General features: G+C 38.5%; 1 protein-coding gene across 2 annotated transcripts in view; it reads right to left on the bottom strand.

Annotated features, from left to right (window-relative positions):
- Positions 1-16,104, bottom strand: part of Ndfip2 (Nedd4 family interacting protein 2) — a 52,815-nt gene that overhangs the window by 18,196 nt on the left and 18,515 nt on the right. For both annotated transcript variants that reach the window (XM_060391580.1, XM_021645691.2), the window contains exons 2-4: positions 4,255-4,420; positions 3,183-3,316; positions 773-866 (exon numbers count right to left, since the gene is read on the bottom strand). In XM_060391580.1, the coding sequence (XP_060247563.1) occupies positions 773-866; positions 3,183-3,316; positions 4,255-4,420 (394 nt within the window). The remainder of the gene's footprint in view (positions 1-772; positions 867-3,182; positions 3,317-4,254; positions 4,421-16,104) is intronic.

The following is a 16,104-nucleotide window of genomic DNA, read 5'->3' as shown; positions in this document are numbered from 1 at the left end:
GCCCCTTCTTCTTACTGTTTCTTCTGTTTAGCAAGAAGCCTTTTCAAACTGGAAAAAAGGGTGGCTTAACCCAAACTCAGTAGTTCAGCAAATGAAGAGGGACTCTATTTTTAAAGTTGAGTGTATCATTTTACATAAGAACTATTTCTCATTTTTATCTCTAGAGTAAACCATACATAATCTATAAGTTTTTACTAAACATTAGGTGTAATATTGTTCCGAAACAACATTTAAACAATTTGTTGCACACCTTAGTATTTGTCAAAAAATTTAATAGAGACTAATCCCTTTTTCAGGAAGTAATAAATACTATGACAGCCTCCCCTCACAGTTTAAATTTACTATGTAAGTCAAATAATTAATAATTCTGTATGATGTTAAAAGAATCCAGGATTGTAGTCTTCTAACTGTTACCTTTGTAGATTTATACATCCATACCTTTGTGACACTGCTCTGAGTTTATAGGACTTTCCCTTCTCCAACCCTTCTGGCTTACGGTCACTCAAAGGGAAGTCTTCTGACCCCAAAGCAGAACTATACAGTTCACTGTATATATGCCTATAGCCATAAAGGGACAGCAACATTTCTTTTAAAATTCTCATTCTACTTTTTCCCTTGTACAATCTCATTTAGTTTAAATATGTATATTCCCCTAGCCAGCACCAACCATAATGTCTGCAACCAGAATACCTAACAAATGCGTAATAAAGTTGAGGATTTATACCATGCTAGCATTATTGTTTCTTAGAAGTAGAATGAAATGGTCACTTACTGAAAAACGCCAGCATGAAAATGCCGTCATTGCCTACTCTCAGCTGGTCCACATCGCTGAAGTCGTCTCTTGGTGTACAGTCTTCCTCCTGGTTCTGTAAAATACATACCAAAACATTTCACTAAAATAACCAGAATTTTCTCACCTTCAATTTAAGAATAAGAACACCAAGCCCTCTCAAGTGGCCATACAGATAAGATATTTGCAAGTAATACTTTACCACATAAGTGCTACTGACAAGGAAATCTTTAAAGGCTAGAACAGAAAAGGTAAGGTGAGGGCTGGGTAGAGAGCTCAGTCAGCACAAGTGCAAACACCTGCACTGGGCTCCCCCACGCCCACGTACAAAGCCTGGCACTGCAGCACGTGCCGCACTGTAACATACCAAAGCTGGTGGGACGAGAGACAGGCAGCTCCCTAACTCAGGTCAATTTGGCTAAGATGATTAATTTTTGGTTCAAAGAGAGCCCCTGTCTCAAAAAAGAAGGGTGGAATGGAACAGAGGAAATCACCCCAAACCCAGTAATACACTCAACGCTTACCTCAGGCCTATACACTTATCACACACACACACACAGACAGACAGACAGACAGAGACAGAAAAAGAGGGAGGGAGGGAGGGAGGGAAGGAAGAACAGATGGAAGGAGGAAGGAAAACATCAAATTCAAGAATATGATATAAAGAAGATAGATGTGACACTACTGTATAACCGTCACATGGGAAAATAGGAACTCTTATAATCGATGATGCAATGCAAATCTGTGCAACCTCTGGTTGGCAAGTAGGCAGCACTTATTATAAGTGTATATACCCTCTAATCCAGTGCTTCTGATTCCTGAAATAAACTGTATACATGTACATATTCCCACTTAAAAGAAATAAAATATTAAAAAATATTGAAGTAATGTTAGCAAGAACAGAAGACTGGACACAATTTAAATGCCCCTTACTTGTGGGTTGTGTTGGGATAGCTCTACATGCATATTTCCATATCTGCATGTCTTCCATACAGAATTACTGTCTGCCTTTTTCTGGATACTTACACAGTGGAAAGCTTGAAGAAGAATGGACTCTCCCAGCAGAGCAAGGGTGTGGGCATCCTAACAACCACTGGGAAACCTGGGAGCCCTAGTAACAGAACCCAGAGCATAGGTGATTGTCATTCCGTTCCTACTGTTCCCTGTGGGAATTGGGACTTGACAACCAGCACGAGCACGACCACTGCTGCTGCTGTGAAAAATGAAGCCTGTACTTCTGACCCAAGGAACTTCCTGCCTTCTTTCCAAAATACAGGGAACTGAGAAACTAACAACCTGTCTGCCAGCTTAAAGCTAAAAGTTAAAGTCAGTTGTTGGTAGACTGAAAAATTATAGGATATACATATTATGAAACTAAAAAGTTCAGCATTAAAATTTTACAGTAAATTTAAAAAGGTTTTAAATATTTTGGTGTTTTTACTATTCTAATAATCTCCAAAATATACTATGCAAAATAGTTTGTATACTATACCTCTTGCTTAAAATATACTAACATATAAATGTCTTTGCTTACAAATGTAAAGAACTCTAAAATTATTTGCAAAATCTATCATCACCGATGGCTTCTACTATTTAAGAAATATTGCTACAAAAGCTTTTGCTTCCTTAGCCTTAGGCTCTATCAGTTCACACAAAACAAACCTGCATGCTCTTCCAGAGCCTATACTATAGTAAGATGGAATTAAACAATAAAAACAAACCAAGTTATTTACACAATTAAAAGGTGTAAGTGCAGGGCTGGAGAAATGGCAGTTCTTCCAGAAGACTCTGGTTCAATTCCCAATACCCACAAGAAGACTCACAATTGTCTGTAACTCCAGTTCCAAGGGATCCGACACCCTTGAACAGACATACATGTAGGCAAAACAGCAATGCACGTAAAAATAATTTTTTAAAAGGGTAAATGCATGTACGAAAAAGGAAGTCATAATGGTATATTGGGGGGTGGAGAAAGAAGAAAAAAGCAAACATGAATAGAAAATAAGACAACATGCTTTGATGACAGACCACAGGAGAAAGAGAGTCCACAAATGGTAAAGAGAGCTATGAAATGAGGTCCACATGGGTGGCGCTGGTCAGAGTGAGCTAACTTGAAAGAAAAAGTCAGTGTGTGATATACCTGAAAGCAAAAAGAGGGAAGTGACAAACATATTGTAAAGTAAGATAAAGGATTCCATAACCTGAGGCAGTTATGATCAACAGACAAGATCAACAGAAAGTGAGGAGGTCAGGGACAAGAAAAGGTGAAGTGCAATGTGACCAGTATTGACACACGTGGGCAGTAAGACAGGAAGACTACACATACAGAGAAGGATTTTCATATTAAATATACAGAAGTCACAGAAATATTTTCAAACAATGATGTTTTTACTCTTTGAGGTGTCTCCGCCGCTGCAGCTGCCATGGCAGCAGCTTTAGCCTTTTCAGCTTCATCGTAGGTTGGAAGAGAGGTAGCAACACTGTATGGAGGTGGCACGGGGTAAAACTCACTATAAACTTCAGTATCTGAAGACAAAGAAAAGTATTAAAGGGTAAGCATTAAAAATAATGAGTATGATTTTACAGTCATGATCAGACTTAACTTAAAATAAGACACTGAAGATTACTATTGCTACTGTAGGTCTATAATATAAACCATATAACACAGAACACTGCTAAACTTGAATAATCTTTTATGTGTCCCATATTTATTAAAAAAAGGATACGATGACAAATATCATCTAAAGGATGGCTGACTCAAAAAGAGTACAAGATTGAGAGTTTCTGAACATACACACATTTATTCACTCATTCGTTCATTCATTTATCTATATAGTTTGTGTGTGTGTGAGTGTAACTCTCTGGAGTACATTCTCTCCCTCGGCTGTGTGGGTGCCTGGAATCACACTCAGGTCATCAGACTTGGTGGTGAATGACCTTACCTGCTGAGTCATTAGCTGATGCAAAAGTGAGAATCTGAGAGGAATTTTGGATGGGGTGGGAACCCACAGTGCATAGTGTCTGCTCTGTGCTCAATAGCCTGCACAAAGACCCTCACTTACCCGCTCACTGGCCCACGCCCAAACCAGTCCAAGAAAACGGCCTTTTAAGGTCAGTAATGACGCCATCTATGCTTGCTCCACATTAATGTCACCAACTCGGAGATGCGGGAAAATTAAGTGACTTACAAGTCCCACTCATGTAGAAAGTGGCAACCCCAGAGAATCCTGACTATGATGAACTATAGGGAAACTTTTCTATGTTAATTTCAGCAACTACCCTAATCTTTCAAAAAAATTCCCAGTGTGACATGGGACAATTATGAGTTCTAGGACAGCCTGGCTACACATTAAGTTCCAGGCCAGTCTGGATTATAATACAAAACAAAACACGCCATCAGCTCTTTGAAAGACTTGATAATTACACAAAGCCATGCTGTTAGAGCCATCCCTAGGACTTCCCACCTGAAGTTGTAGGGACCTCCACAGTAATGCTACTGTATGGTGGAGGAGAAGAGTCGGTTTCCAGTGCTGGTGCTGAAGCAGCAGCTTCCTCAATCTGTGCTGCTGAGTTGGAAGTTGATGGCTGCTCTACAGCAGATGATTCTGAATTATCTTCTTCATTGTGAAGCTAAACAACAAAGAAGAAAATTAATGTAATCAATTTGTTATTCTCCTTTCAGTTCAGCTAATTTTAAAAGATTACTTAAATTTTAAAGATATTAAAGAAAAATTAACACTTAAAAAGGCAAACAAAAACTTAATTAGCATACAGCAAAGCTAAAACAACAATCAGAAAACAAATCTATTAGCATCACCCTTCAAGCAAATGTACCTAGTTCTCACTGTCTTCTTTTGACTGTGCACTGAAATTGGTTTGACATTTCTAATGTTGTTACATATTTTCTATATGTAAAAACATTTCTTCTTGATAAACAGAACACACTTGTAATTCTACACACATGGAGTGCTAATTGTCCCATCACCTCCGCAGGTTGGCATATATGCTAAAAATACAGGGTGAGCATGGACTTGTATCAAACATAACTGAGCTGACCGTTAACAGATGTTTTCTTTTTACCTAAAACCACTTGCCTTGGTTTGCATTCTAATACGGCAATAAACACCATGACCACAAGAACTGTGTGTGTGTTGGGGGGAGTACAATGCATCATGGAGGAAGTCAGTGCAGCAACTCAAGCAAGAACCTAGAGGCGGGGCCATGGGGATGCTGTACTGGCATGTTCTCCCGGTCTTCCTCGGCCTGCTTTCTTAAAGCACCCAACACTACCTTCCCAGAAGGGACTCTGCTCACAGCAGGCTGGGCTCCCCCACATCACTCAAAGAAGAAAGTGCCCCACGGAGCTACTTACAGGCCGATCTATCTGATGGAGCTATTTTCCTTACTAAAATCCCTCTTCTCAGATCGATTCCTGTTTGTGTCAAGGTGAAACACACACACACACACACACACACACACACAAAGCACATTGCTGCTGTCTACTCTTATGAATGAAAAAAGCTGTACAAGAGTGGTGTATAGCCAGATTTTAAGATGAGGACACAATACATTTAGTAATACCATAAGAACAATCCAAATGTCTAGAGAGTTCACAAAGAATATTTGTTAAGTTAGAGAAAAAAATTCGTTCTTGTTATTTGAAATTTTTACCCCATATGTAAATTAGCATAAACTTTAACATTTGTTTCTTTGTTTGTTTGTTTGTTTGTTTTGAGATAGAGTCTCCCTCTGTAGCCTTGGCTGGCCTGGAACTCACAGAGATCACCTCTGGAGTACAGGGATTAAAGGCATGTACCACCACATCTGAGTGCTTTAATATTTTTAATAAATAAGTAAAATGCAGTAAAATGGAACCTAGAATTTCGAGTTTTCTATGTCTCAGAAGTAAAAATGTTAGAGATATACACTATTCCCTACAGGAAAAGGTTTTCTCTAACATAAAATAAGGTAGAGACTGTTGCAGCAGCTCCAGCATTTTTTTGTTGTTGTTGTTGAAAATTATACAGCATAGAACTATAACCAGAAAGCATAAGAAATACAAATCAGAAAAAGTACCTTATCTTTTTAAGAAAATGAAAGGAAAAGATATTAATAAACCTATGAAATAATTACAGGATGGACAATCAAATTTATATGACCAGACTAGACACTTCTGAGCTTCAGACCAGTGTATCTCTTTACTCACCCATTTTTTTAAGAAAGACACCAAACGATGCCCAAGGACTCTTATATTCAATTCTTTTTATAATTTCTCTCAGTGTTTAGCTAATCTTTATAGTGTCCAGATCTCACCTTAAAACCAAACTCTCAGGAAGTCTTTGTAGTCTCCTAAAAGGATTCTTTATGTAGCCCACACAGTCTCACTATGTAGCCTACACTGTCCTGGCACTCCTGATCTACCTATCTCACATACTTAACTTGTCAGAAGTTTGTGTTTTTCTTGAAGGGATAGGGATCAATCTTTGCACAGACTGATCTCTACTAACAGCTTCTAAACAATACTAAGCATAAGCGCTCTTCAAAGGGCTTAGAGTACCTGATTTATATCAATAATTTCCTAAGGGCTCACAACTAATTCTCACAGGAGAACTTTTTAGGTTACCATGGATATATAAATAAAGCTATAAAACAAACATACAAATCAAACAGTGAAAAGAAATCAAAAGGAAGTTTATTGTAAGGACTAACAGACATCAAATTGCCTTCTAAATAACTGTTTATGCCTGTAGAGCTGTTACCAACACTGATCAGAGGAACTTCTTTTTGAAGCGGTGAGTGGGAACTGGAGAGATACATTAAATGGTAAAAATGAGAAGTGGTTGTTGAACACTCAGCCATAAATGGTACATTTCCATCACCCCCTCCAACCCTCAGGAATATCACAGAAAAAGCATAAGGAATGTGAAAGCTGTTGGGAAGAAGAAGAAGAAGAAGAAGGGGTATGGAAGGCTGACTTCCAGGATCATGGGTCTGTTGCACTCTTGAACTCACAAGAGCTGTGATTATTAACTAACTACCCAAGATCTGCAAAAGACTGGGGCCCAACATCCTGTCATGGAAGAGGGAAGGGCTTACGAGACTCTATCCCTCCTTGGGTATTTATATAGAGTTAACAGCTGATGGATAAAAGAGGCATTTTCTTCAGTAGTGTAGCCAGTAGTAAGGTGCCCATACAAATCCTCACCCATGTTCTTACAAGCAGCTGTAATCAGCTTACCAAGCCATTAAAAAAAAAAAAAAAAAGACATGCCAATACAAAAGGGACCAACTGGGAAAAAGCAATGGATCTAAAAGAAATGAAAGGGAATAAGAGAGTAAGTGTGAATACAATTGAATTTTATTACATACTTGCATGGAAATATAAAAATAAAACCCTTTAATAGGTATAAATATTTTAATAAAACATTCAAAGATAAATTTTGAAGTTCTTTGATATACATATAATTTACCATTAAAAATGAAAATAGCCAGTCATGCTGGCATGCACCTGTAGTTCCAGCACTTGGGGAGGCAGAGGCAAACAATGAGTTCAAGGCCAGTTTGGTATACAATGCAAGTCCAGGACAGCCAAGGCTACATAGAGAAACCCTGCCTCAAAACAAACAAACAAACAAAAAAAAAAAAACAGAAAAAAAAGAAAGCAAATCTGCAAACAAATGAGATAGATAACATAAAAAAACATGCTGACTTAATGTTTGAAACTGCAAGATACAGAACCTGCATATTTTTTCAGAGTTGACTGGCATTTTGATTTCATAATTATCAATGCTGAGAACACTGCTTCACATAAGTATGTATGTTTAGAGTCATTTCAGAATTGGAGAACCTCTTTAACACCTAAGCCAAAGTTCTTTAAAATGGTTTCTTTGTAAAACTCAAATCACCAACTCAAACAGTAATTTTAAAAATCAAACCAAACAAACAAAAAACTCTATGTATGGTGTGTGTGTGTGTGTGTGTGTGTGTGTGTGTGTGTGGTGGCTGTTCAGACCTGTGCATGAGAATGTGGGAGCCAAAAGAGGGCTTTGGGCATCTATTCCTCTACCTTATTCTTTTTGGAGGTGGGGGGTCTCCACGAACCTGGACTGAGGCTGGAAGCCAGCAAGCCCAGGCTCCTCCTGTCACCCTTCCCCACAGTGATGAAGTGACAGGCATACATGTGGGCGTACCCAGCTTTTATGTAGGAGCTAAAATCAGAAGTCAGATCCTCATGTTTGGGTAGCATTGCTGTTACCCACTGAGCCACGGAACCCTTCAAACACCAAATTTTAAAGTTAAAACTGTAACTAAACACAACCCAAATAAATTTTGTTCTTGCACACTGACAAATAACAAGAAAAATAAGTTTGGTTTCTGTAATTAAACCACTGTTCCTCTAAAAGAAAAAAATTTGTATGTACAGCAAAAATATTGCTAGTGATAACATACAGCAAGCTCAAATCTGGGCTGAGAAGTTTTAGGTAGTGTCAGGTGGTGTTACACTGTACGGTGCGACAGCACGCGCAGACTGCTTATGTGTCGTGTGGTGGTATGACACTACTGGCAAGCGCTGCCGCCACCAACACTGCCAGAGACATCTTGACTTCAGTCCACATTTCATTTGTACCTAATTTTTGGTTGCAGCACACCTGTACCGGCTAGTTTTGTCAACCTGACACATGCTAGGGTGTCCCTCACGGAAAATGCACCTCAAAGCAGAAAATGCCTTTCTAAGATGTGACTGCAGACAAGCCTGGAGGGCATTTTCTTTTCTTTTTCCTTTTTTAAATTTATTCATTTTACATCTGAATCGTAGAACCCTCCTTCATCTCATCACGGTCCCACCCTTCCCCTCCCCTATTCCTCAGGGGAAGCACTCCTCCTCTCCTACCAACTGACCCTAGACTATCAAGTCTCATCAGCACTGGCTGCATCCTCTTCCTCTCTGGCCTGGCAAGGCCGCACTGCCAAGGAAAAGTGTTCAGGGAGCCAGCAACAGAGTTCATGTTAGTGAAGGACCCTGCTCGCCTTACTAGGAAACCCACATGGAGACTTAACTGCCTATCTGCTACATCTGAGCAGCAGGCCTAGGTCCTCTGGTCCTCCCCATGCATGGTCCTTGTTTGGTACATCAGTCTCCAAAGGAACCCCTAGGCCCAGATTTATTGGCTCTGTTGGTCTCTTTGTGGAGCTCCTGTCACCTCTAGGTCTCTCTATCCCTGCACTGTTCCATAACACTCCTGCACTCTTCCCAAAGTCTGGCTTTGAGTTTCTGCATCTGCTTTGATCCCTTGGTGGGTGGAGTCTTTCAGAGGACATCTATAGTAGGCTCCCATTCTGTTTCTTCTCTTCAACTGCTTCCGGTGACTATACTATTTACCCTTGTGAATGATAATTAAGCATCCTCCCTAGGGTCCTCCTTGTTACTTAGCTCCTTTAGGTCTGTGGATTGTAGTATGGTTATCCTGTATTATATGGCTAATATCTGCTTATAAGTAAGTACATACCATGTGTCTTTCTGGGTCTGAGTTACTTCACTCATGATGATCTATTCTAGATCCATCAGGCATTTTCTTAATTAGTGATTGATGGGGGAGGGCCCAGCTCATGGAGGGTGGTGCCATTCCAAGACAGGTGGTCCTGGGGTCTATAAGAAAGTAGGCTGAGCAAGCCATAGGGGAGCAAGCCAGTAAGCAGGACCCCTCCATAGCCTCTAAATCAGCTCCTGCCTCCAGGATCCTGCCCTGTTTTGAATTCCTATCCTGCTTTCCATCAAAGATGGACTAAGATGTGGAAGTGTAAGCTAAATAAACCCTTTCCTCCCAAACTTGCTTTTGATCATAGTGTTATGAGCAAAAATCTCAGTAATAGAAACCCTACCTAAGACAATATCCAAAAACCTTTTAGTATGGCCAAACTTTTATGCCTCACCAGTTACAGGAATCCCACAATTTAAAAAGCTGTAATTTACAATGCCTTACTGAGCAAAGATATATATAAAAGTGAAGGTTACATCTGCCTTAAATACTGTGAAAGTAAAAGTAATGCTCCAAAAGCACTTACTCAGCCCTGCTTAAAGTAAAAAGAATATATATTACAGGTTACTGTTCACAAACAGAATATAAAGGAATAGATGAAAGAATACAGCCTTGCTACCCCTTGTACTTTGAAGTCCCTCCTAGCTAGTCACTGACTTCCTGAAGTTAAAGGATAGAAATGAAAGATTTTTTAATCTCAAAAGACTTCCAAAGAACAAAGAAATCACGTAGGTGGGGTAAAGACCTTATATAAACTTCTACTTTCAAAAAAAATTACACCTCTGCTTGACTTCTTTTTCACGTTAAAGCTGCTGTATAAATAACGAGGAGCTCTAAGATTGCCTGCCTTCTGTGCGGCACGCTCATGGCCTTCAGGCCCTCAGTTGAATAAGGTATGCTACGTAACATGGTCCCTCCACCACAACGGCCGTAGCAGTAGGGAAGGTAGATATGATCGAGGTGGGATACACGCACATGAACAGTGAAACTCATTAACACGCATAACTAATGTATATTAGTAGTAATTAAATACTAACTCACTCAGACCCAAGCTATGAAAATACATATAAATCTGCTTTATATTTATTCCTCTTTGTCAACGAGGCAACATTTTATGAAGAAATGATTAGCACATTGCTGACCTAGTCCTTAAGGAGGAAAAAAGGGAACTTGGGTCACTACACCGCTTTAATGCTTTCTCTTCACAATCTGGTCAAATTGAGTAAGCCTCCTTTGTCTGCTTTTCATTACTTGTCTCTTCCATTGGTTTACTGAGAATGGGTGACTGTGCCCAGATTGTCAGGGCTCCCAAGGCCAACATTCTGACAATCTGATTTAACTTCTGTCTCTTGAGGGCTGGGATCAAGGCCTGGTCCACAACATTATGCTTTTAAAAGGCTGAAGTTTTTGAAATCCAGTCTCTAAGTTTGCAGTAGTATCTGTCCATGACACACTACTCTATTTCATCTCTTCAAGCAGGTTTTTCAGGTGTATTTATTAGTGGGTACCATAGTTTTAAGCAATTAATGAAAATATATGACTGTTCCCCTAAATGGCTTTCGTTCCTTCTTCATTACAGATCCACGGCACTTTGGGTGGGCATTAGCCATCCCCACTGCAGACCTAGACACTAACTAAATATCACTAATCATCTTCCTTTGGCAAAGCAAATGACTCCCACACCCAGCAAGGCCCTCCTTCTGGGAAGGGTACTTAAGACAAAGACAAAGCTAAAATAACAAGGTGACCTAATTAAAAGACACTCAATAGTAAGTAACTAAAGACAGGTAAAAAAGGAAAGTTTCCACACAACTAAGGAAACATCAAGGTATGTATCTGTAAAAATTAACAGAGCTCAAGACAAACATACTTTCCATCAAATCATGTATTACTAGAAATAACAATCCAGGGAAATTCTAGTTTTTAAGCTTCCCTTCCTTAAATGGCTTGAGAACCAAAATTTAGAAATTTTGATGAAAAAGATGCTATAAAGCATTTTTTTCAAGCAGAAAAAAGTTTAGAAGATAATTTTTGGCTTCATAAAGCCATTTAAATGTTGAGTTTTCAAAAGATTCCAATGATGATTTTATACTCCAGAATACATTCCATTCCATATAGGGATTCATAATAGTAACAACAATGTATAATAAAAGCTTTTACTCCTTTCCTGTCCCTGTAATCAAATTAAATAAGAACACTTTGACATATTCTCCAGAAAGTTTCTAATTTGCATGAACTAAAAATAAGTCAGCAAACTGGTAGATGGTAAAGTTTAAAGACTAAAATTGTCTTAAAAGCACATTTCTTAATGAAAGGCTGAGATATCAAACCTCTAAGCATAGGAAAAAAAAATAAAACAGATGTCACTGGACTTAGAACATGTCCCTTTTAGCTATTAGAATCAGAACATTCTAGAAGATTTTAAAACAAAATTGTTAGGGGTACGCTCTACAGAAGCACAAACAGCAAACAGGAGCTAGTAACTTTAATTGCACCCATTCTCTTCCAGGAAGCCCCAAGGCAGTGCTGCTTCATGAGGCTCTAGGACATTGCTTCTCAACCTTCCTAATGCTGTGAACCTTTAATACCACTCATGTTATGGTGACCTCCCAACCATAAAATTATTTTCTTGCTACTTCATAACTGTAATTTTGCTACTGTTATAGATTGTAATGTAAATATCTGATATACAGAATATCTAATACACAACCCCAAAGGAGTTGTGCCCACAGGTTGAGAAACAATGCTGACAGGCTTAGAGATCTTGGCTTGAAAGCATCTGTCTTCCTAATCAGATCATAACCCTAGATGTTTAGGAAGTATGCGGTGTTCGTTTTAGTAGTCACTAAATCAAATAGCGGAGCCTAGGGTGTGTACAATCCCCTAAGCTTCCAGAAGTTTTTTCATTGAAGAGGGAGCTTACTCAGGTAATGTTATCTATGCTCAATTAAACTTCCAAAACCACAGATCACTATACACTACTAAACAGACACTAAATTCCAGGGTCTGGAAAGATGCTTCAGGGGTCAAGAGCATTGGCTGCTCTTCCAAGAGGACCCAGGTTTGATTCAATACCCACATGGCAGCTCACAACTTTTTGTTATTCTTGTTCCAAGGGATCCAACACAAACTCTTCTGGCCTCCACAGGCATGCAGCATGCTTATGGTACACAGACATACATGCAGGCAAACCTTAACACATAAAAAAATAAATTTTAAAAGAAGTAAACTCAAACTCTGTAGCACCCATCTTTAAAATAACTCCTCTAGAGATGGCATTCTTAACACAGCTAGATAGGAGCCAACAGGAAAGAGAATTCAAAAACAAAGCAAACAACAACCAATACACAGAAACAGAGGGGCTCTCTCTCTCTCTCTCTCTCTCTCTCTCTTTCTCTCTCTCTCCCTCCGTCTCTGCCTCCCTTCCTCTCTCCCTCTGCTATGGAAAATCAAAAGAAACACCAAAGTTCCTATGGATATCTAGTACCTACTCTTCATACACAGAGAGAGAAAGCATCAATGGCTTACAGCACTGAACTGCAGCAAACATCCACCCACAGATATGACTTTTCTCATTAAAGAAAAGTGTTCTATTAAAGAATAGAGACAAGAACCTAAGCTGCTCAGGTAATGTTTTCGTACAAATTACCAAGAATATATCAAAGAAAACCTAAATTTTATTGACTAAGACAACAGAAGTAGGATTAATTAATAGCAAAAGTAAGAAAATGTCCCTAGAAAAGCTTTTCATGAGGGCCAGGTATGGTGGTCCAGCTTTACTTCCAGCACTCAGGAGACAGAGGCAGGCTGACCTCTTGAGCTCAAGGCCAGCTCAAGGTCTGCGTAGGGAGTTACAGCCAAGCCAGGGCAACATAGAGACTCCTGTCTTAAACAAAACATAACAACTGCACAATGGAAAGAACAGACTTAAGTGCTCACTAGTAAAGGCGAAATTAATTTAACCACATTAAAGAGCAATTTGTAATTCTGACCAAAACTGGATGTGTACATAACCGATGATTCTATATTCTAGATGTCAATACCAGAAAATTCTTACATTTATACAGACACATATAGGCACACTCAAGGCAGCATTTTTCAAAAGAGTGAGAAACTATGTAGACATGTATGTCATGGGTAAATTATTATATAACTATACCACTATTATATGTTACATATACATATACTGTTACATATTATACCACATAAACTGTTATATAAATATACCATGACTTACACAACAGAAACCACCACTTAAATTGGGAAATTAAATCTGTATTAATTTTAATGGCTCAGTAGCGCTGGCTGTTCTTCCAGAAGACCCAGGTTCAATTCCCTGTACCCACATGACAACTCAAAGCTGTCTATAAGTCCAGATCCAGGGGATTCAATGCCCTCGTCTGGTCTCCACAAATACTGTACACACGTTACACAAACATACACAAAGGCAAAACATACATGCACATAAAAATGAATCTTTAAAAAAGCAGCAAAATAATGTAACAAACGCAATTCATATAATCGAATCCTAGAGTATACACTGTACAGAAGAAACACTTTGTAATCAGTAAAAGTAAAGAAAGCATTAACAGGAGGAACTTGAGGGACAGAAGAGAGACAGGGGTGTGTATGGCTTGCAATACGGGTAAGTGCGGAGAGATGTGCAAGATCTAAAACAACGACAAAATACATCAGTTGTTTGTATGGCAATACACATCTGTCCTTAGGATGAAAATGTTTCATAATTAAAAAAAATTTAAACTGATCCAGCCAAACTGTCTTCCAAACACAAAGCCAAGAACAGTTTTAAGCATAAAAGCAGTCAAGGAACACATGGCGGCATTCTTGTGTCCTTGCAATAAAACTGCTTCAAGATAATTCTCAAGCAAGAAAAGAAGCAATCAAAATAAAAACAAAGAAACAGAAAAGCTACATCAATTTTTTTTAATGTAGAACTACAGCTAAATATAGAACTAAAACCTAAGTAACTCCTAGTAAACAGAAAGCAAATTTTATATCCCTCCCTCCACCCCCAAAAAAAACTAAAAACAAATGCAAATACCAGAATTGGGGGAACAGATAAAAGTACTAACATTAATAACAATTAATATATAAAATAAATAAGAATATAAGGAATAAATAATATAAAGAATAATGATGCATCATTAGAATATAAGCGTCTTAATTGTGTTCTGAAGGAAAATAATAGACTCAAGAAATGAATCAGATATTATCCAATTTCATTTTTAAATTTCTTTTCTTTGTGTGTGTACGAGTGATGGGTAGATGTGGACATGCACCAGCCACGGCACGCATGTGGTGGCAGAGGATAACTTGATGGAGCTTGTTTTCTCCTTCACCTGTATTTGGGGACCAGGGATTGAATGCAGGTCCCCAGACTTTTACCGCAAATGCTACCACTGTTGAGGCCACTTCACCAGGTCCTGTTATTACACTTTCAAATTAAGACAAATGGTTATTTCAATAAGACTATTCAATCCTCATTATTTTAAAAGAAAACTGATTGCTAATAAACAAAATAGGTGGAATGAATTTTTGCAAACTGTGAATACTTTTTCATTTTCTTTTTTACTAGTCTGTGTTTTCCCAGGATCTTTACAAAAGAGATAAAGCAGAGAACATTATTTGTTTCTATTGTGGGACAAATAATATAATAAAGTGATTTCTGTGTTTGAAGGTATTTCTATAAGTTGGAAAACAAGCATCAGGTTATAAGAAATCTTGTATCTGTACAATTTTCCCATGATACTAAACAAGATTATCACAGAATCCACACAGTATTCAAAACCTTTTGTAGCCATCGTTAGGAGAAAAGTCAGGCACATAAATCCGTATATGATGTGACTGTTTCAGTCAACCATCTCACAGCACTTAAAGACTGTACTGTAAATGCCGATATCTATTTCTGTGCGATGATTTAGTAATGAAATTCAGCTTAAAGGTCAAAAAGTTTCATAAGGGCTTTTCGTTGCTTTGCCTCCTGTAATAGCACTTTTCCCTCTTTCCCACACAGTACATAAATCACCTATATTCACCTATATAATCTGAGCCAAGCTCCTCACTCAGAAAGACGCTGCCTCAAAACAAAAACAAAAACAAAAAACAAGCAAACAAAAACAGACATTCCGCTTCAGTTTTGAACTGATACTGTCTATTCCTCAGAAGTATTTACGGCTGACACACACTGTACACAGCCCTAAAAGAAATGGCAGAGGCAGCATCAGCAGGAAGAAAGCATGCTTCTCCCACTGCTGTCCTACCTATGAGTACAAACAACCCTTCAGTCAAACCAGATTCAAGAACTCAAACCCACTGCCTTATTTAAATGCTATATGGTAAGAAAACGCCAAAATGATGGCAAGCATATCACCAAGACACAGGAAGAGACCAAAGGGGCCACAGCTGAATAAAGTGGGATGATCTGGATACTTACTTATTAAGTAAAAGTAGTAAGTATGCAATTATGGCTCAGAATAAAATATCAATCTGTGAATTCAATCTGACACAAATGAATAAACTGGAAAATGGAAAAGCACTTCCTTGTGGAGTTAAAAACAGTAAAGTCTTACAGAAATGATGAACTAGGAAACTACCATTTCACAACCACTGAAGTTACTATTTGAATCAAGAATAGTAAATGAACCCTAAAGCCAGTAGGTAAAAGACTGATTTTTGAAATCAGGACATTTGTAGGTTGTGCTACAAAGCAACTGACCTAACTTCTTCCAAAACACTGACAGGAAAGACTACAAGCTC

The sequence above is a fragment of the Meriones unguiculatus genome, chromosome 9 (assembly GCF_030254825.1).
Source record: "Meriones unguiculatus strain TT.TT164.6M chromosome 9, Bangor_MerUng_6.1, whole genome shotgun sequence".
NCBI classification, from domain to species: Eukaryota; Metazoa; Chordata; class Mammalia; order Rodentia; family Muridae; genus Meriones; species Meriones unguiculatus.
Note: the sequence above shows the minus strand (reverse complement) of the source record. Positions and strands in the feature narration are given on the sequence as shown.